This window comes from Stenella coeruleoalba, assembly GCF_951394435.1.
Source record: "Stenella coeruleoalba genome assembly, chromosome: 1".
NCBI classification, from domain to species: domain Eukaryota; kingdom Metazoa; phylum Chordata; class Mammalia; order Artiodactyla; family Delphinidae; genus Stenella; species Stenella coeruleoalba.
The window spans coordinates 169,616,741-169,637,469 of record NC_137169.1 but is presented as its reverse complement, the minus strand read 5'-3'; the positions used below and the strand labels follow the sequence as shown (position 1 = coordinate 169,637,469).

The window sequence follows — 20,729 nt, the reverse complement described above, 5'->3', positions numbered from 1 at the left end:
CTCTAGAGCCCATGAGCCACAACTACTGAAGCCCGCACGCCTAGAGCCCGTGCTCTGCAACAAAAGAAGCCACTGCAATGAGAAGCCTGTGCACTGCAACGAAGAGTGGCCTCCACTCGCTGCAACTAGAGAAAGCCGGCGCACGCAGCAACAAAGACCCCAACGCAGCCAAAAATTAAAAAAAAAAAAAAAAAAGAGAAGTGATACAAATGAACTTGTTTACAAAACCGAAACAAACTCACAGACTTAGAGAACAGAACTTATGGTTATGGGGTGGGGGGAAGGGTCGGGGGAAGGGATAGTTAGGGAGTTTGGAATTGACATATACACACTGCTATATTTAAAATGGGTAACCAACAAGGACCTACTGTATAGCACAGCTCAATAATATGTAACAACCTAAATGGGAAAAGAATTTGAAAAAGAATAGACACATGTATATGTATACCTGAATCACTTTGCTGTACACCGGACACCAACACAACATTGTTAATCAATTATACTCCAATATAAAATAGAAAGTTAAAAAAAAAAAATAAGACACCACTCAGGCTGTCTAGACCCCCTACAGTCCCTCCAGAGTCTGGGCTCTCACCCTTTTGTAAGTCTGCTCATTCCATTTTTAGATGGCTTTGATCATTAGAAGCTATGATCTTCCACTGAGCCAGAATCTTTCAGTTCCTTGAACAGTTATTAATTTCAGATTGTGCTGCCCAGTAGGATAGCCCTTGGCTACATGTGGCTATCGAGCACTTGAAGCGTGGCTAGCTTGAACTGAGATGTGCAGTAAGTATAACAGACACAGCGGATTTTGAAGACCTACTATGAAAAAAAGTTAATATATCTCAGTCATTTTTATAGTAGTTACATGTTGAAAGCATAATATTTTGAATATACCATTTTATTTTCTTTTTTAATTTATTTATTTCTGCCTGCATTGGGCCTTCTTTGCTACATGTGGGCTTTCTCTAGTTGCGGCGAGCGGGAGCTATTTTTCGTTGCAGTGCACAGGCTTCTCATTGCGGTGGCTTCTCTTGTTGCGGAGCACGGGCTCTAGGCATGCGGGCTTCAGTAGTTGTAGCACGTGGGCTCAGTAGTTATGGCTCGTGAGCTCCAGGGTGCAGGCTCAGTAGTTGTGGCGCATGGGCTTAGTTGCTCAGCGGCATGTGGGATCTTCCCAGACCAGGGCTCGAACCTGTATCCCCTTCATTGGCAGGTGGATTCTTAACCACTGTGCCACCAGGAAAGTTCCTATACCATTTTAAGTAAAATTTATTAAAGTTAATTTTACTTCTTTAAACAGACTTCATTAAAATAAATTTTACTTCTTTGTACTTTTTAAATGTAGCTACTAGAAAATTTTAAATTACATATGTGGCTCGGGGACTTCCCTGGTGGTCCAGTGGGTAAGACTCCGTGTTCCCAATGCAGGGGCCCCAGGTTCAGTCCCTGGTCAGGGAACTAGATCCCGTTTGTATGCCACAACTAAGAGTTTGCATGCCGCAGCTAAGAGTCTGCAGGCTGCAACTAAGAAGCCTACATGCCGCAACTGAGTCCGCAGGCTGCAACTAAGAAGTCTGCATGCATGCTGCAGCGAAGATCCCACATGCCACAAAAAAGCCCCGGCACAGTCAAAATAATAAGTAAGTAAGTAAGTAAATAAATAAATAAAACGAAGTAGTGTTAGCATAATGATTTTAAAAAATTCAGGTCACATTTAAAAAAATATCTGGCTCACATTATATTTCTACTAAACACCGCTGTTCTAAGAAAAGCAAGGAGGCCATGTTAATAATAATAAGGAATATAAAGAATTCCAATAAAACATAAAAATATGCTAGAATTATTTCCTTTAGGGATAATCGTGGCTCTACTTTTAATTAAAAAATAATAAATGGAGGAGGGATAAATAATTTTACACAGGTACGTGAGAATACTTTTCATGGCTATACTCTATTCAAGGTAGAGAACTGTTGTTTTATTCGGAAATTCAGCACTTTGGGGAAGAATAAATTTGATAACTCTTGGGCCTCTTCTAAGGCTAAACTAAGAGCCCTGGTTTTTAAAGGAGCCTAAAAAAATCCATAACCATTTCATAGCGTTGGTGATTAGCCTCTAAGTTATTCCCCTTTTCTTTTGCAAATTTATATTTTCATCTTTACTGAAAGCTGATTTATCCAGAGCTATCAGCTATGGTAGAAATGTCTCACATTTTGCTCTTTTCATAATGGCTAGAGCTTACAAAGGTACAGAATCTTAACATGCATTTCCTTTCATCAGAGTAAAGCTAACCTACATTAAGGACATTTCTATGGCTTGATTTTATGTTAATCTTTTGGGAATTGGAAATTTATCTGTGATAATGGGAGTACTCGAACACTTCATTCCCTGGCCCTGTCAGATAATAGTGGAATTTGCTGTATTTTGTAGCTAGCTTAAGCATATCTATATATGTTTGTATTTGCAGAGGACTAAAATAATCAACCATAATTAAGAACTGATTGAAGAGTCCTCTGCTGGGGAAAGTTCTGAGTTTTGCATTGCTTTTTGTCTTTGTAAAGATTATGATGTGAAATCTTACTAGCTTGATGTCAATTCTGTAAGGTAAATTGGTGCTAGTGTCTATTTTCTAGATACAGAGATCGTAGGTGAAGTAATCCCCTGGTCTTCATCTTTTTGTATATTCCGAGTGAGTCGTGCAGCCTCAGAAGAGTGAATTTTCTTGGCTATGAGATTTGCCTCTTGGGTCTGTGTTACTCTGCAGTTTCTTTTCCTGTACTTTTATGAAAAGATTGACTAGGAAAATGAAGATGGTGCAGTTGTTAATTATAGACGTGCCAGTTATAGAAATCCCAGACTATCCAGAGCAGAGGTTGATTGTACACAAGTTGTTTTCTGCAGTTATCCAACTGATGTATGGTGGTTTATTTTCCAAAGCATTTGGAATGTAATTGCGTGAAGCGCTGCTTTCAGAGTCTGTGTCTAGTCACCTTTTGGAGTATTTTCCATGCCTCCGTGAAAGTTTGAATGCTTGTATGTAATTCCTATATATTTTATGTGAAGGTGTCTCAACCTCTTTGTTTCTTAATTTACAACTGAAATATACTGGCTACGACAGGGACCCTATTACAACCTAATGGAAAGTATTTTAAACTTTTGCTTCTGGATGATTAACTCTTCAGAATGCTTGAGATAAGATCGTGGATTTAATCCCTAGTAATTGCCAAGACTGTGTCTGTAACCCTTATAAATAGTTAGCATTAAAGCTGTGTCATTGTCATAAAACTAGAAAAACAAGACCCTCAAAAAATATCTTTCCCTATTAATAGCTACCATGGGGGATAACACCATATTTACAAATAAATGAAGAAATCAATCAGTAACATCCCAAACTGTTTTTAAAGGCCTTATTTACTACAATCTTTTCATGATACCGGAAGAGGGCTCTTATTATGACACTGAAGGATTCACATGCCAATCTGCCACTGAAGAAACTAGCCTAGTTTTTGAGGGCTCACATACATTTATCCTTCCCTGTTAAAATGCAAAACTCCAAACCAAATAAACCAGGGAACTACTCATATGAAAATGACAATTTATGTGGCTCTTCTTACATTATTTTTTTAGTAATGCATTTTTGCATTTTTAGCAATTGATTCAGAGATGTGGTTGCTTTCCCTGGGAACCGGTTCTTCTGTCTTTTCTGTTCTTTTTTTAATAAATTTATTTATTTATTGATTTTGGGCTGAGTTGGGTCTTTGTTGCTGCGCGCGGGCTTTCTCTGGTTGCAGCGAGCAGGGGCTTCTCCTGTTGTGGAGCATGGGCTCTAAGCGCGGGCTTCAGTAGTTGTGGCTTGCAGGCTCTGGAGCGCAGGCTCAGTAGTTGTGGCGCACGGGCTTAGTTGCTCTGCGGCATGTGGGATCTTCCCGGAGCAGGGCTCGAACGAACCCGTGTCCTCTGCATTGGCAGGCGGATTTCTAACCACTGCACCACCAGGGAAGCCCTGTCTTTTCTTATTGCAATGAACTCATTGCAGAATTCATGGCACCAGAGCTGTTTTCTAAAGAAAACTAGAGAAATAAAATGGGATTTAGAGCTCACACAGAGGTATCCTGAGGATTAGATGGACCTGGTTTATGTTTGGTGCTTTGGAGATAAACCAAACAAGTGTCTCAGGCATTTTCTTGGGCAATATGGTGGAATCCTTTTGGTCATGGAGGAGGTAGCCATTTCTACCATTTCTATTTGGAATCCACCACATTTCCTTCAACCATCTGGCAGCGTTTAGCAGTGAAGCTCAGCTTTCAGAATTCAGCTGGAGTTGAAATTGGCAAGTCGCTTATGAACAGGCCTGGTGTGGTCTCAGCTGGGCTTGATGGGAGTAATGGCCCCTTGGCTGACACACAGAAGTTGATTGGTGCACATGTTAGTTTAAGTGAGTGGTTAGGTTCTGATTCCATTTCCTGTGATGAATTTTGTAGACATGGCTGAATAAATGTGTTGCCGTGTGAACTTGAACAGAACAGGGTAAGAACTTTGAGACAGGGTCTTTCTGCTCCATTGAATACTCCAGAGCAGGGATGTGGCTAGGGGAAGAGCGGGGGGCGGGGAGGGGGGGGAATGGAGAAGGTTACTTGGGGCAGAGCTTCACAAAACAGTGTGTGGATGGGGATCTCATAAATGAACTTCCCTTCCTCCTAAATAACTCAATACAGCACTTCTAAAACTAGGTCGTTCCGGCCGTAGTATGTAGAAACTGTGTCCTCCAGATTACCTGCCTCTGCATTGGAACCCCATTTCTTGAATAGTTAAATAATTGTTTCATTGGATAAATGCATGGTGAGTCACCCAGAAATACCCTGTGTCCTCTGGAAAAGACTGTGTTGCAGCAACAAAAATAGCTTACGCCATGGATTAGGTTTTGGCATTGGAAGTGGTTTACCTTGTTATTTGGAATTCTGTACTGTTAATTATGGCTCAAGACTATTATCATACAATGATTTCTTTTGTACCTCATCATCTTCCTTTTCTGTGTGTGCACGTGTGCATGAATGTATCTTTGTGCATGCATGTATGTGTACTCCATGGAATATTCTTTCTCAGGGTGTTTTTTTTTTTTAATTAATTTATTTTTGTCTGCGTTGGGTCTTCGTTGCTGTGCGTGGGCTTTCTCTAGTTGCGGCGAGCGGGGGCTTCTCTTCATTGCGGTGCGTGGGCTTCTCATTGCGGTGGCTTCTCTTGTTGCGGAGCACGGGCTCTAGGCATGCAGGCTTCAGTAGTTGTGGCACGCAGGCTCAGTAGCTGTGGCTTGCGGGCTTTAGAGCGCAGGCTCAGTAGTTGTGGTGCATGGGCTTAGTTGCTCCGTGGCACGTGGGATCTTCCCGGACCAGGGCTCGAACCCGTGTCCCCTGAATTGGCAGGCGGATTCTTAACCACTGTGCCATGAGGGAAATTGCGTTTTTTTTTTTTTTTTTTTTTTTTTTTTGAAGCGGGGAGCTCAGTTCTGGTTTAATGATTGGGTGGGAATGAGAAAAGGAAATTTAAAATACCGGCCTTCAAAGCATAGGAGAAGTAAAAGTTAAATCTTTTTTTTTTTTCCAAAATCAATTGTAGAATGTTTATGCAGTTACTGTGGACCCTTTATAGTTTGAATGTTACTAATTTGAGTGAATGTTACAATTTGAATGAAGTATGGACCATAAAATCATAGCTCCAAATGTGAAGACTCCATTTAGTGAAAGATAGTAATCATGGTTGGCTTGTTAAGCAATTGCAAAGTTTGCCCTCCCTTTCGCCACCTATGCTTATAAAAGGGCTCTTTTTCAACTAAAATAATTATCACATAGCCTGTCACTGTTTACATATATTACCTCATTTATCATATGCAAACTCATTACTAGCCATCTACAATATGGTGGAATACCCTCATATGGCGCTGTGCTCCATGAAGGAATTCAGTATAATGCAGAACTGCCTTGGACCCTTTTCAGACGGTTTATTAAGTACCCAGATTGCCTCATTTTAAGGTTAGCCTAAGCCCACATGATAGATCCCCTAGGAAAGCATCAGAGTGATGTTCCAGTGTCCCATGAACACCTACAATGAGACTCTAAAGAAAATCTTCGGGGAGGCACTGCTTTGTGATTTTTTTTTTTCTTATACCTTTTAGATTTTTATGTTATTTATAGGCCTTCCAGCTTCTGCTTTTGCTTGCTTTTTCTCCTTTATCTTTAGATAACTTCTGTTTTCTTTTTTTAACATCTTTATTGGAGTATAATTGCTTTACAGTGTATTGTTAGTTTCCGCTGTATAACAAAGTGAATCAGCTATACATATACATATATTCCCATATCCCCTCCCTCTTGCGTCTCCCTCCCACCCTCCCTATACCACCCCTTCTAGGTGGTCACAAAGCACTGAGCTGATTTCCCTGTGCTATGTGGTTGCTTCCCACTAGCTCTCTATTTTACATTTGGTAGTGAATGTATGTCCATGCCACTCTCTCACTTCGTTCCAGCTTACCCTTCCCCCTCCCCGTGTCCTCAAGACCATTCTCTACGTCTGCGTCTTTTAACTTCTGTTTTCTGATTCTGTGGTCGATAGAGATGCCAATAGCACGATGACAAAGATTCTTGAGGCTTGCCTGCCTTCACTCACTGAGGATGATGATCATGGTGATAATAGGAGCAGCAACCGAAGTCACCGTTTATGAAGTAGTTACTTAATGTGGGCCACGCACACGTGGACAGGCATTATCTCATTTACACCCCTAACAGCCTGTGGGTGATGGTTGTAATCACCATCCCCGTTTTACAGATGAGAAAGCTCTGAGACCCTCGGAGGCTCCATCACTTGTATAAAGTTATCAAGACAGAGAGTGTAAAAGCTGGGAGATAAACTGACTTCAAAGCCTGTTTTCTCTCTGTTCAGCCACATTTCATTTCCCCTACGTCATCAGTCCCATTGGAACAACCAATGGGCTCACTGGAGCTGGGAAATGAACAATAGGGTCAGAATTCACTCAAGCAAGTCGGTCCAAGTTGATAGAAATAGAACCTCGGCTCTGTTCATTGGCATTTTGTTGCTCAAGAAATGCATAGATTTCTGGTACGGACTTGCCCTTCGGAAAATCATGGAGGAAATGGTCCCATCTGAAAGTACACCCGTTTAAAAATATCCTTTAGAGTATTTTGGGTCTGCAGCTTTATGTAGGGAAGGATGTGTCTGGTTTTCTGGTAAAGTCAGAGTCAAAACTTGATTACAGATTTTGGTGGGGTGGTGATGGGGATTGATCTATAGTATTGTTGAGGTGGCAGCCGGCTGGAGTGGGAAGGTCGGCGCAAAAATGCCTTTGGAAATTAAACATTGTAATGAAATGATTCCTTTGAAGGCGGCTTTCCAGGTGTGCTGTAAACCATTCTAGGCTATAATTGCAATATAAAAGAATGCTTCAAAAGCAGTGATCTATTTTTTAGCGACTGTGTGCTAATCCTGAAATCCTAGCATGAATTAATGTAAAGACAGGATTGGATGCATAAAAGTACCTGTTTTAATCATTTAGCACGTTGTTCAAAACTAACCTGGTTGAGGCTTCAAGTCTAAGGGTGAAAATCTCACTCTCATCTCTCAAATCCCCCCATCATGTGCCAAGAACAGCCACCAGGGGCTCCTGTGGCAGCTGTGAAGAGGGGCTACTTCCGCTCTCCCTGCTTAATGCCGGGGAGAGATTCCCCGCAGTTCATGTATAATGAAGTGGTCGAGGCCGATGTTTTTTAAAAGTACTTCATTAAAGCTTAAACAGTGAATCAATTTTCTGTTCCAATCCGGTACTGTATGAAAATATCTACACTGCTGAAGCTTAACGTTGGCAGAAGGTTTCCTCTTTGGAGTTGAACAGTCAGTTACTTTGTAGCAGGTGAGAGAGCTGTGTTTGCCTCTGCTCCTGCGCTTCACTAGCACAGGGAAGTCAGCCTTGAGATCTTAGAATAAGTCCACACTGTCCCCACTCTGCATCACCCCTGCTTACCTAGCATAGGTGCGTCAGTACCCACATGTACAAACAGCAGCAATGGGTAGGAATACTGCATCTGGAGACTCAGGGTAGATTACAGTACTGGGTACCTGTGGTTTCTTTTCATGTGTCCCAAAGTTCAAAAGTAAAAGCCGGATCCTTGTGTACGGGCTGAGGCACCAAAGGGGAGGTAAGGTGCTGGAGTCTTATTTCCTGTGTGGTCTCAGGATGCCCCTTGTAACCGTGAACTGACGCTGTTTTATCCTTTTATCTAGACACACTACTTTGGCCTTTGGTTTCTCAGCAAGAGCCAGCAAGCACGATGGGTGGAGCTGGAGAAACCTCTGAAGAAACATCTGGACAAATTTGCTAATGAGCCTCTGCTTTTCTTTGGAGTCATGTTTTATGTGCCAAATGTGTCGTGGCTTCAGCAAGAGGCCACAAGGTAGGTACATTTTTTCCTCCGTGTTCCAAGTAGGATGTGGATTAACTGTGAGGCTTCAGATGAAGTAGATGAGCTGGTTGATTTAGGGTGTGTGTGTGTGTGTGTGTGTGTGTGTGTGTGTGTGTGTGTGTGTGTGTGTGTGTGTGTGTGTGTGTGGTGGGGGAAGAGGGTGGCGTAGTTGGGAATTGTTTACCAGTTGCTTTGCAGCTTTAGAATGTTTGTTTGAATCCATGTAGCTAACCCCAGCGGCTCCCTATACTGCTAGTGAGGTAGCAGTGACCCTGAAGCACGTAGAATTTTGTGTCTAGCAGCATAGACTGTGGGTAAAATCAATAGGCTAGGATTTCATGAAAAATTAACCCCCTAAAACCGTTTGGTCCAGTCCTTCCCTCAAAAGGTCCCCAAACAAAATGCATCATCAGACTCTGGATTTGAGGATTGAGAAGGTAACTGAAGATGGGAGTAGAGTTGAGGAAAGCGCTGAGAGGGCAAGAGTTTTGGTTTCGTGGGTTGAATAGAGGAGGCAGGAAGCCAAGGGCAGAGCGATCTGGGGATGAGCCCCGCCCTCCTGCTCATTGGCTACTTTACCTGGGAGAGAAACCATGTGCCATCTTTGAAGTGGTATTTTTCCCTCATCTGTAAAGTGAGGGATTTGAATGAGTCCCAAACGTTCTGATAGTCTGCGATTCTGTGAATGAAACAAGTGCGTTTTTGTTGGTGTTCGTTCAAATATGCAGGTGGCGGGGGTGTCTCCTTATCATTCTGTTATTTCCGGTACTGAAGGGAATCGCATAAACCCTCTACTTTAAGCCTTTTACTTGGATCATGGCGTTCAGAGTGCTTGGGAAGCAATGTCAGCGGCATCCCAGGTAGAAGGAACAGTATTCTACTTGATTATTGCCTGTGTCATTTCTTAGATTTTAAATTTCTGAAATAAGGATGCAGTTGAAATTTTTGTTTACATTTTAAGGTGATAGTGTCCATCTTCTTCTTTTTTTAACCCATATCATTGTTAAATAGGTGGTATTTCTATAAACACAGGCCATGAGAGAGCCGACAGTCTGACCCAGGAAACCTATGTCAGTCTTTCAGGTGTCATTCATTTGAAGCACTTGATTGTGTACCATCGTGCACTGTTTTCAAGTGATTTCATTTATTTAAGTCCTTTCTGTCCAAAAAATTATCTCCTCAAATCTCCTCAAGTCAAATCAAAGCAAGATGATTTCCTCCAGCTTTTGAATCCTTGAGTACTTTACACAGTGTTAGGAACACAGCATTAGGGTAAATAAGAAATACTTGCTGATTCATGGCTCTTGGACCATTAAATGCAAGAGAATGAGTGCCAAGGATGAAACATGGACTATAAATTAATGCATATTGGGAAAAGTACAGCCCGTAAGAAAAAAAAAAATGAAGTGGTATTCCTCTAGACAGATTTATCCTGTAAGGTCTGTTCAGGAAGAGCAGTTGAAATGGTGAGGGACTCAGAAATTGTGCTGTATGAAGTTAAAGAAAAAAAAGCTTGTTTAAGCTCAGAAAAATGAAGACTTGCAAGGGTACAGTAGCTGCCTTTGGACTCTCATGGGGAGGGAATTCTGTGTCAGCTCCAGAGCACAAAATTAGGGCCGGTAATAATGAAGTTCAAGGAGTTGAAAGACTTCGGTTATCTGGCTCGACATAAGAACAGACTTTCTAATAATAAAGCCATGTAAAAGTGGAGTAAGCAGGGGCTTCCCTGGTGGCGCAGTGGTTGAGAGTCTGCCTGCCAATGTAGGGGACGCGGGTTCGTGCCCCGGTCCGGGAAGATCCCACATGCCGCGGAGCGGCTGGGCCCGTGAGCCATGGCCGCTGGACCTGCGCGTCCGGAACCTGTGCTCTGCAAGGGGAGAGGCCACGACAGTGAGAGGCCCGCGTACCGCAAAAAAAAAAAAAAAAAAAAAAAAGTGGAGTAAGCAGACTTATAAAAGGGCAAGAGCCCCAGTCTCTGAAAATGCTGTAGCAGAGTGATAGCCCATGTAGTGTCTTGTAGAGGAGACCGCCACATTGGGAAGAATGTTGGAATCATCAGTGGTTCTCAAACAGACCAGGGCCTGCTAGATCATAATTACCCAAAGCATTTATTATAAATATGGATTCCAGGGCCGCACCAGAAGTCTGAACTGGAATGTCTCAGACTGGGGTCCACGAGGATGTGTTGTTTAAAATAAACAATATTCCTCAGGTAGCTCTGATGTTCATTCAGACTTGGGAATCAATAAGTTAGTTAACCTCTAAAGCTCTTTACAGTTTTAGATTTTCCAGATAAGTAAACTTAATGCTGCATTATTTGATCGTCAATATTTGCATTTATAAGCTGAAACAAAAAGTGTTTCAATCTCAGAAACTGAGGTATAGAGTAGGAACTTTTGAATTTCTTTTTGCTCAGTTAGGTTGGTTCATTTAAGAAGTTTGATAAGGAAGGAAAGAAGGGTTTTTCAACACAGGATTTTGAAGCAAACTCTGTTACTGTTGTTTGATGAGAAAAACTAACAGAAAATAATACAAAACTTTGAAGGACATTTTTTAGACTTAAACATTGGAACTAACCTATGTAGATTTCAGGTATAACCTTCTCTTTATGGGAAAGGATGTTTAAAATTAGGAGCCGGTTTGCATGAAGTTTTTTTTGGTCCTCCCCCTCCCCCCCCAGCATTGCAGGAATTTTTGTTGTCCCAAGGGGCCGTAAAACTGGAATGTGCCTGGGGGGGTGGGGGGGCGGTGGGGGCGGTGGGGTCAGAGCAAGGGAGGTGGAGAAATAATAGAGAAAAGTGTTGTAAATAAAGAAAGGAACATTGATAGAGGGAGAACAAAGAGAAAAAAGGAGGGAATTCCCTGGTGGTCCAGGGGTTAGGACTCAGCCCTCTCACTGGGGGGGACCCGGGTTCAATCCCTGGTTGGGGAACTAAAATTCTATAAGCCACACGGCATGGCCGGGGAAAAAAAAAGAAAGAAAAAAGGAATACATATACTTGGGAAGGTTGAGGGACACCAACAATGACCCAGGTGTGATCTACTGAGACTCACCTGGGTTTTAGGCATATAGACTAGAGGGTAAAGGAGACTGGTTTGAACAGAATAACAGTTTTAAGTGCTCAGGATTTCTGGGTTTGATATTAGAGATGAATAGAAGAGCTGAATTCAAGGTGAAGAGTGCTACCAACCGTCATTAGGAGCCCTTGGGAATCTGAGCCTTCCTAGGAGGTTTTAGAAGCATCTGGGGTCTCAACTGAATATTGAAACTGTCCTCCAGGCAGAGCAGCCAAGGAGAAGCAGTGGGGGGGGGGGGGGCGGGGGGCGGGATTCCAGAGGAATGTTTGACAGAGGGCCCCGGCAGCATTCATGAGGAGCCGGTTAGTGGCTCACTCCCCAGTCAGCCCCTGTTACCTGAGTTACCAGGCATCTCAGGTGGAGGTGGGCTTTGGCTTCTCTGAGAGCACCTGGGATCCGCAGCATCTGACACAGAACAGTTAGTCTTTGTGATGCCCCGCAGAGTAAGATGTTTGCATAGATTAGAAATAGAAATCTTTCATTGTGGGCAACCCTTTGGAGGAGGCAACCATTCAACCATCTGTGCTTAAAAAATAAGCCTTTGTCTGGAGCCAACCACAGTTGTTTTCACCCAACACATGTTTGCAATGGTTCGGCTACTTCTCTTGGAGAGTAAAACAGGTTCTATAGCATTAGTCGGGACCAGCCATTTCTTTTCTGATTAAGGACAAAGAGCTTGGAATTAATACTCTGTGTGTGTGCGTGTGTGTGCGTGTGCACACACGCGTGTGTGCATGCATGTGTGTGAACCCATATAAAGACACACAGGGGTGAAAGAAAGATATATTTAAAAGACGTATGTTTCATTTCTCATCTTCAGACAGTCTACCCTTGAAAACTTGCAGGTTAACACAGTATTTGGAACAATACAACAAAAATTGGAGAAGAATGTTGATTGCAAACTGTTTAAGAAGGTGATTGACTTAAGATTATCAAGTCCAGGTTTTTTAAGTTAGAAAATCGAGAATCTTTGTTTTTTGACATTAATTTTGATATGCTTTGTCTCATCTCATTTCCAGGATATGACTTTTGCAGACCAAATCTCTTCGTAAGTGAGGGAAAAAGGCCAAGATACTATGGGGAGTAGGGGACGACATGGACAGTTCAGGACCTACATTTAGGTGGTAACTGAATAGAAGACCAAAGATATCAAAAGGAGAATACACACAGAAGTACACATAAAAGGGGAAAAACAAAACAAAACAAAACTCCTGATAGTCTTACAGAAGTGTGAAAAAGCTGGTGAAAAGGACACACTAATAGACAGATGGAAGATGAGTCATGAAACCATAGGAATTAAAGAGATTAGGAAGAGAGTTTGTTAGCCCTGTTCCAAACTGTAAGATACATTACCTTGGGGCTTTAAAAATGTTAGTTTTCCTCCTTTGGTTAAAATGACTCAAGGGATGGGACCACCATATTTTTTTCCGTTTTGCTTTGTTTCTCATCTCCCTTTTTACCAGCTTATCTGCTCAGCAAAGGGACTCTGGCTAGGAGTTCATCTTCCCCCATCCTGTCCTCCTCCTGACTCAAAGGAAAGATTTTTGTAATGTGTTTTAATGATGTGCATAGCAACAGGCTCATTATAAACACATGGTTTTCAGATTTTTTCTGGACACAGAAAGAAAAAAGATGGTTTGTGAGAGGTGGAGAAATTCTTAGTCAAACAGAAGGATCCTTAATAATAGCCAGGGGAAACCAGAAAGCTGTTGGCCAAGATCACTGCTTTTCGTTTAGGTCTGGGGTTTTTCCAAGTCTTCCTCCAGTGAGGAAGTCCCTCTTTAGTTTTTTCAATACTAAAGAGAACACTTTTAAGAGAAAAAGTAATTTTTGAAGAGTGAATTGGCTTCAAGGTTGAAGTTGCTGACTGCATACATGGTTTCTAAAATTTTCAATCCTGGGACATTTTTCTGTTATCAGAACATGTTTGTCTTTGCATTATCCCTGTTGAATGGTCTGTTTGCATAGTGCTAAGGGGCTTTTAATTGTCCTAATGAGGGCAGATAACCTTTCCTACTTTTCCAGAACACGTTTGTAGCCTGCTGTTGAGGTGCGGCCATCCGCCTTCCTAGAGGTAAGCATCGTTTTGATGCAAAGCAGTGGAACCACTGCTGTGGCCAGCACAGTTGCTCTACCGGCCAAGGACAGTCTTGACACATTGTGGAATTCTGGTGGAAACTTCGGGTCTGTGGGACCTGTTCCAAGCTCTCTCCATCTAGACGGTGCTGCCTGTTGTGTTTTCTACACTTCTCAGCCTCTGTGGGTCACTCTACTCTTGGAATCACCGTTCTCCTTACACGTCTCAAGTTCTCTAAAGTACTGGACTATGAGGCTATATTCTAGTCTGCTCGGTAAAGCTGCCTAGCAGTTCTTTCCAGAAGGATTTTGAAAAATACTTAATCTCTGTATGGGCTTGTAGGGGGCATTCTACAATGTTAAATGTAGCTCCTGTCTGGGAAGAACTTACCGGACAGCGTGTCATTCCACTAACTGAAAATAAATGCCCACATTGAAAGCTGCACTGTTCAGGTACCATAAAGAGCGTGAGTGCATTTTTGTTGTGATGGTGAGTGACAAGAGAGTTACGTTATTACATTGTTAGACTATGGTGGGGGGGCAGTGGTAACCCCCCTTTTCTTCCAATTACATAGTTTGGGCCTCTGGCATATTATATTGATGGCAAAGCCAGATTAGGTGAAGCCTTACATCCCCATAAAGGTTAAATTGGTATTTTGATTTTTTTTTTTAAACTAGGTTTCAAGAAGTGGTTCCAATGACCTTACAAAAGCTCTCTTCACCTTACCTTTCTAGTAAATACCTATGGTTTCCCTTTTAGTCTCTTGCCATCTGCCTTGAGTGCTATTATAAACAAGTCAGTGTTCAACCCGTGTTTAAAATGTCTCTTTTAAAAGCTCTAATTATGGTAACGTTTCCATTTCCTTTTACAACACCATTTATTTTGTTCCCCGGTTCTGTGAATTCTTTTATTATTTTGAAATGTCATTTTAATGGCTATTTAAAGTTTACCCGTGGGCTGGGAAATAGGGACTCTCTTCAAATCAGACTTAAAATTCAGCATGAATTCCCCGTGGATAATATAATTTGCTGAGAATGGCAAATCCTCCTCCTGGCCAGCTCCAGCGGGTGAATGAGAACTTGTTCTCTCTCTGTTGATGATTGAGAACAGAGTTGTTCCTGCCAGATATTTTAGATATTTTAAGATGCTGTTTATACTGGGATTCAATCTCAACCATCATGCTGTGTGGCTAATGTCATGTATGATGAGATGAGAGAGGAAAATGGCTGTCTGCAACAAGCAGAGCAATCTTGAAGGCGAGAATTGCTTTCCCAAAGGAGATGAGTTGATGAAAATGTTAGTTGCCATTTGCATTATTTTTCATTTCAGCCTTTATTTTAAGTACCTGTTCCGTGTTAGACACTGCTAGTCAGTGGGAGTACAAAATGAACAGATCTCAACACGTCCTCTCTCTCCTGAAAAGAGCTGTATCTCCAAGCAGCTTTTATTTCATCTCTACATGTTTGACTTATTGGAGTTTGTTTGGAAAGCTTACCCAGGGAGCCTGGTAAGTGTCTTCCAGGACCTGTGACCTGTGCAGTTAGTTGCACGGAGCCCCAGGCTCAGAAAAGCCCTGCACTTGGCTCAGTGCACTGCTGTTGTTCTTCTGAAATTCTTAATAATTTTTTTTTTTTTGGCTGCGCCCCGGGGTACGCGGGATCTTAGTTCCCCGACCAGAGATCGAACCCATGCCCCCTGCAGTGGAAGCACGGAGTCTTAACCACTGGACCGCCAGGGAAGTCCCTGAAATTCTTAATTTTTGAATAATGAACGCTGCATTTTCATTTTTCACTAGACTCTGCAGATTTTGTAGCCAGTCCTGCCCAGGACAGCCTCCTACCTCCATCCCTGTTCGTTCATCTCTGCTTGTTTTATTGTTGCCTTGTGACTTTTGCTCTTAGCTCTGGGTAGATCTGAGTCTTCTGTTATGGGTGTGATCAAAGAGGAAAGGTAAAAAGGCAAACAAACAAACAAAAACCATGGGGGAACACAAATAAAATTTTCACTGTCTCTGCAAATATGAAAATAAAATTGAGGTCCTGGTAGCCATTTCTGCTCCTGGACTTGACTTACTGGAAAATCCTGTAGAGTTTGGGGAACTGTTATAAAATCAGTTGAATTTCCTTTAGGGAAGCTGATCAATTAGCTTATCTCAATCCTCAACTAGGATTTCCTCATGTTTTGCTTTGAAGAAGATGACTCCACAAAGTTTATACTTTTCTTAATTAAATCGAAAGCACACCTTAGTGCCTACCTCATCATACCAAGTCTTCCAGATGCATGGAATTACTTTTTATCCTTCTCTTTCCTCTCACAGGAAAAAGATATAGATTGCAAGAATATGTAGGGAGATAGCTATTTAGGCAACACACTGCCGGTAGAACAATGGGGTCTACACAAATAAAATGAAGTTAACACTTAAACACAATCTGGGTGTTTCTTTGATATTCTTTCCCTTTAGGGGAGAGAAAACAAATGGTAAAATAAATCAGTGTTCTTTAATAATATCACTTGACATTATTATTATTTATTGTAGGTGTTCTATAATAAATGGAAAAATTGGAATTTCAAACGGAAATAGGTCCGTGGCATCATTCATGTTTCAAAAGGAGCCTTCATGTAATGTTAGGTTTCTTTAATGCACCTGACATTTGATTTTCACCCTTTGTAAAGCAAGATATGCTTCTCTATGCTTTAACGATTAGTAAAGCAAAGTTTCTGCCAAATAGGTGAAGTATCAATAGTATACCTCAAAAAAAAAACAAAACCCTTTGCTTTTAAAGTGTTAAGATTCTCATTTTCAATCGTATGGTTAATGTGTATTTACTAGTTTTTTTTGTTAATTTATTTTTGGCTCAGTTGTGGCTTAGTTGCAGCGTGCAGGCTCTTTGTTGCAGCGTGCAGGCTCCGTAGTTGCAGTTCGCGGGCTCTGTAGTTGAGGTGCGTGGGCTCTCTAGTTGTGGTACATGGGCTTAGTCGCCCTGCAGCATGTGGGATCTTAGTTCCCTTACCAGGGATCGAACCCGTGTCCCCTGCATTGGAAGGCGGATTCTTAACCCCTGGACCACGAGGGAAGTCCCTATTTACTAGTATTTGATGATCTATTCTGAAATTTTCAAAAGGAAACAAAGATCATGTGCTTCTCTTGAGCTGTTTGGAAAATAACTTGAAATCTTAAGCAAGGGTAATACTTCTGTTCTTTGTGTATTCCTTGATTTTCAAACGTACATTTATTCGTTTGTTTATTCACTCATTCATTGATTTCAAATGGTTCTTTATCAGAGTTACATTGCAGAAGACTGAGAAAGATCCAACATTTGACTCATGAAACGATAAAGATTTATAAGAGAGCAGGGTTTAAAATTTTAGAATATTCTTTTTTATTTCAAAAGCTGGTAGAACATGATGATCCCACACAGCAGTGTTTACCTTCAGCTGAGGGGTGGAGAGGGGAAAAATAAACAGAAGCGATGGGAAGAGGTGTTCTGTCGTGTCAAAGCATGCCGGCTATGTTCTATGGATTTTTAAAAGACATCCACTTCCTTAGAAAGTATTCCTAGGATTTGTAGGGCTATCATTATAATGGGTGGGATTGGGAATGGTGTGTTAATTTCAATGCTGGGGTTTTAAAAAAGTCTTGCGGGGAAGAGGCACAGGAAGTAGTAGATGTTTTAGAATCCTTTGCTCTACTTTTTCTGGGATCTCAGTGCAGGGACCTTAAGTCAGGGCAGAGTGGGTGGGGAAGGAGGAGGGAAGTGGCAGATGTGCTGTATTCCCATGTTAAAGAGGCCTACAGTGTCAGAGCAGCAGCATCTAGAAAGCACAGAATCCTTTATTTGTGCTTTATGGTATAGCTGTTTTCTGACCCAGTACTTCCAAACCTACCCAGCCTGAGAATATGATAATTCTATGAGGTTCCATGGAAGCATGTAGTTTGTATTCCATCACCTGATAGAATTTAACAATAATAATCATGAGAGTGGCTAGCATTTATGTACGAGGTGCTGCGCCAAGTGTCTTAGGTGATTACCTTTTCCGGTCCTCACTACACCCCTATGAAGGGGGCTCTATTATTATTCTCTGAAAAAGGATTGTGGGTTTTTTTCCCTAATAGAAGTTTTATTACTAATAAGCGGAGATTTCGTCCATCAAAGTAGTTGAATCTTTTACATTACTTTGCCAGAGAAATACTCTCGTCCACATGTCCCTTTACTCCCCAGCGTTACCAGAGAAATGGGAGGTGGGGCCGTTAGTTCCTACTGAAGTGTCAGCAAAGAAATCCAGAGGGCTGAAGTACCCGTAAAGTCAGAGATCATACGCTGGCAGCACGAGAGCTGATTCTGGTCTACTGGTGGGTTTTGTTTTACCTGGACCATTTTTTTTTTTTTTTTTTTTTGCGGTACGCGGGCCTCTCACTGCTGTGGCCTCTCCCGTTACGGACCACGGGCTCCGGACGCGCAGGCTCAGCGGCCATGGCTCACGGGCCCAGCCGCTCCGGGGCATAAACCCCTGTCCCCTGCATCGGCAGGCGGACTCTCAACCACTGCGCTACCAGGGAAGCCCTGGACCATTTTTTTAAGAATTGAATTTGGATGCCTTACAGATAGGTATAGGCTGTCTAGTTTGCCCAGTTCCCCGACTCCCTGTGGTGTTACAGTCAGCGACATGGATTCCTTCATGTGACCTGCTGGCCCTGTAGGCATTAGGTTGTGACTGCTGATACTTGTGCTTTCTATATAACTTGAAGTGCTTCTCAGTACTGGGATCAACCCATAGCTCCGCATTGGCCCAGTTGGGTTTTCGCCACTCAGAGTCCAACTGTCTTAACACTTTAGCCACCTACCAGAAACTGAAGATGGTTCAGCTGGATGTGGGAGTATCATTTTCCTTACATCCTCGTCTGAAAAGTTTGTTTCTATGTCAGATCGCTCCAGGGTGCTAGATGACGTATTCTGTACTTTATGTAGTGGAGATGTGGCTTAAGTCTTTCAGAGTTTTCCCCATTATTGTTTCAATATCTGCCTCATCTCTGATTACTCATAAAAGATTCCATCTGTCACAAAGGTACCAAATGTCCTGTAGGCCAAAAAAAAAAAAAAAAATCACCCAAGTATTAAGCAAACATAGCCTATTTGAGAAAGTAGTTTGCCACCTATCAAGACAGATTTACCAGAATCATAGTTTTATATCCAAATGTGAAACGCCATAGATTCCAGAGGCCAGTTATTTTATTGTACAGGTGAGAGAAGTGAGAACTAGAGAGATAAAGGGGCTTGGCCCATAGTCACACCACTGCTTAGAGACAGAGAAGTCGGACTCTTCAGCCAATGCTGGAATGGTTTTAGGTGAACCAAGAATGCAGACGTGGGAGAGCCCGGGGAGAGGATTTATTTAAACTTCCAAAAGCCTTGGCCTGTCCTCCCCTCCCTTGCCCTGCAATAGCTAAGACACCCTGTGGTACTGGAAGAGATGTGTTTTGTCCAAGGGAAGGAAGTAGTTTAGACAGCAGAAACAAAGGGTAAGGGAGAACAGGTACTTCTTTGAATGGGGTGAGCATTATGTCGAGATTGGAACTGAGATGGGTTTTATTTAACATTTTTATCAGTGATCTGCTGCCCTGGGCACAGAGTGAAAGTGCCAAGCTTTCAGATGACACTAAGCCCTTTAGAAGAGTGGAAAATTGAGACATTGGAAATAAACAGTAGAAAGGTGTCAGCTGGTGTCAGGTTCCCAGGTGTGACTGTGAAAGGATGATACTATTCTTTCTGGTGTAATTTGTGAGAGGAGGGGAGGAGTCCTCATAGCAGGGGCACGTTGCAACGTGTTTCAGTTTACAGCAGCCCAGCTCTCAAGGTTGGCCCGTCAGTCTTGTGCTGCAGCTGGCCAGAGTGAGTAGATGTGTTGCCAGCGTAAAAATGTTTCCTGCCAGCATAAAAAGGTGTTACCGTTATTCAGAGCAAAGCCCAGCAAATTTTACGTAAGTTTCACTGAAATGCAAGCCAGACTGCATGATACTTTAACAGACAATCAGAGAGAGGAAGCAATGTTAGAAACAAATGTTTTTGACCAGGACAACAAATGTTTTGAAGAAGGTCTTCAGAAGACCTGAACAGTGATCGCTAAAGAGAGAAACCCATAGATCAAAGGAAAACTCGAAAAGGTCAGTAATTTGGATCCTTGAAATAAATGAGCAATTGTGAAAAGATGGATACTGGTGGAAAAATATGAATGCAAGTTATGTATCTGCCAGACTTCATTGTGTGTATATTTTGAATGATTGATGGAATCAGCAAAGAACTCTTATTCGGTCTAATCTTCAAGGAAAATAGTAGCTGGGAATAAAATATAGTTCAAAAACAAAACTGCTGTAGTAGGAGCACAGATCTGTAGTCAGAAGACCTAGTTTGCAGGTATTTGTTTCTTGGTCAGGCTCTGTAAACCTCCCCAAACTCAGCCTTTGTGTTTATTGTCAATCAGAGATGATACCAGCATAGTTACTGTGATGATTAATTCAGAAAGCACATAGTGGGTTTCAGCACACAGTGGGTATTCAAATAATGTTTGTGTTTTAAATAACAAAGATATAGTGTAAGGTAAGGAGAAATTGCTGTGCGGATAGTTGTCAATCACCTGGTAGAAGAATCAGTCCGGGCCCATGGTAACAGGAAACATACAGGGAAGAGCATTCTGGGAAATGTAGTTCAGCCTAGCCAAGTTGTGACATTACGTTGCTACCAAGGGGCTAGGTACCTAATTGATGATTAGCAGAGCCCAAATCGCTATAAACCCTGCTTTAGTAGAAACTCTTATTGAGTACAAATTTGGTACTGACACATGAGTGCTAGAAATCAAAATTACCCTCCAAAGACAAAGGATTTGATGTCATTGAAGTTAAGTTCAAATTTGTCCCTTATTTCCTCTGGCACTTCCTAAAGTTAGAGTTGCAAAAACTAATTTAAGCAAAAACTGTATAGTTATCATCCTAAGTAGATTCCCTACCCTTGACCCAGTCCCATACAAGGGAGCAGATCTTGCCCAGAGGGCCCAGGCTGGTCCTGCTTTCTGGGCTGAGGTTACAGGCGAGTGTGAGGAAACAGGATAAGGCAGGC

General features: G+C 42.1%; 1 protein-coding gene across 6 annotated transcripts in view; it reads left to right on the top strand.

Moving 5' to 3' along the window:
- Window positions 1-20,729, top strand: part of PTPN14 (protein tyrosine phosphatase non-receptor type 14) — a 173,394-nt gene that overhangs the window by 70,884 nt on the left and 81,781 nt on the right. For all 6 annotated transcript variants that reach the window (XM_079900171.1, XM_079900173.1, XM_079900168.1 and 3 more), the window contains one exon: window positions 8,287-8,456. In XM_079900171.1, coding sequence (XP_079756297.1) covers window positions 8,287-8,456 — 170 coding nt within the window. The remainder of the gene's footprint in view (window positions 1-8,286; window positions 8,457-20,729) is intronic.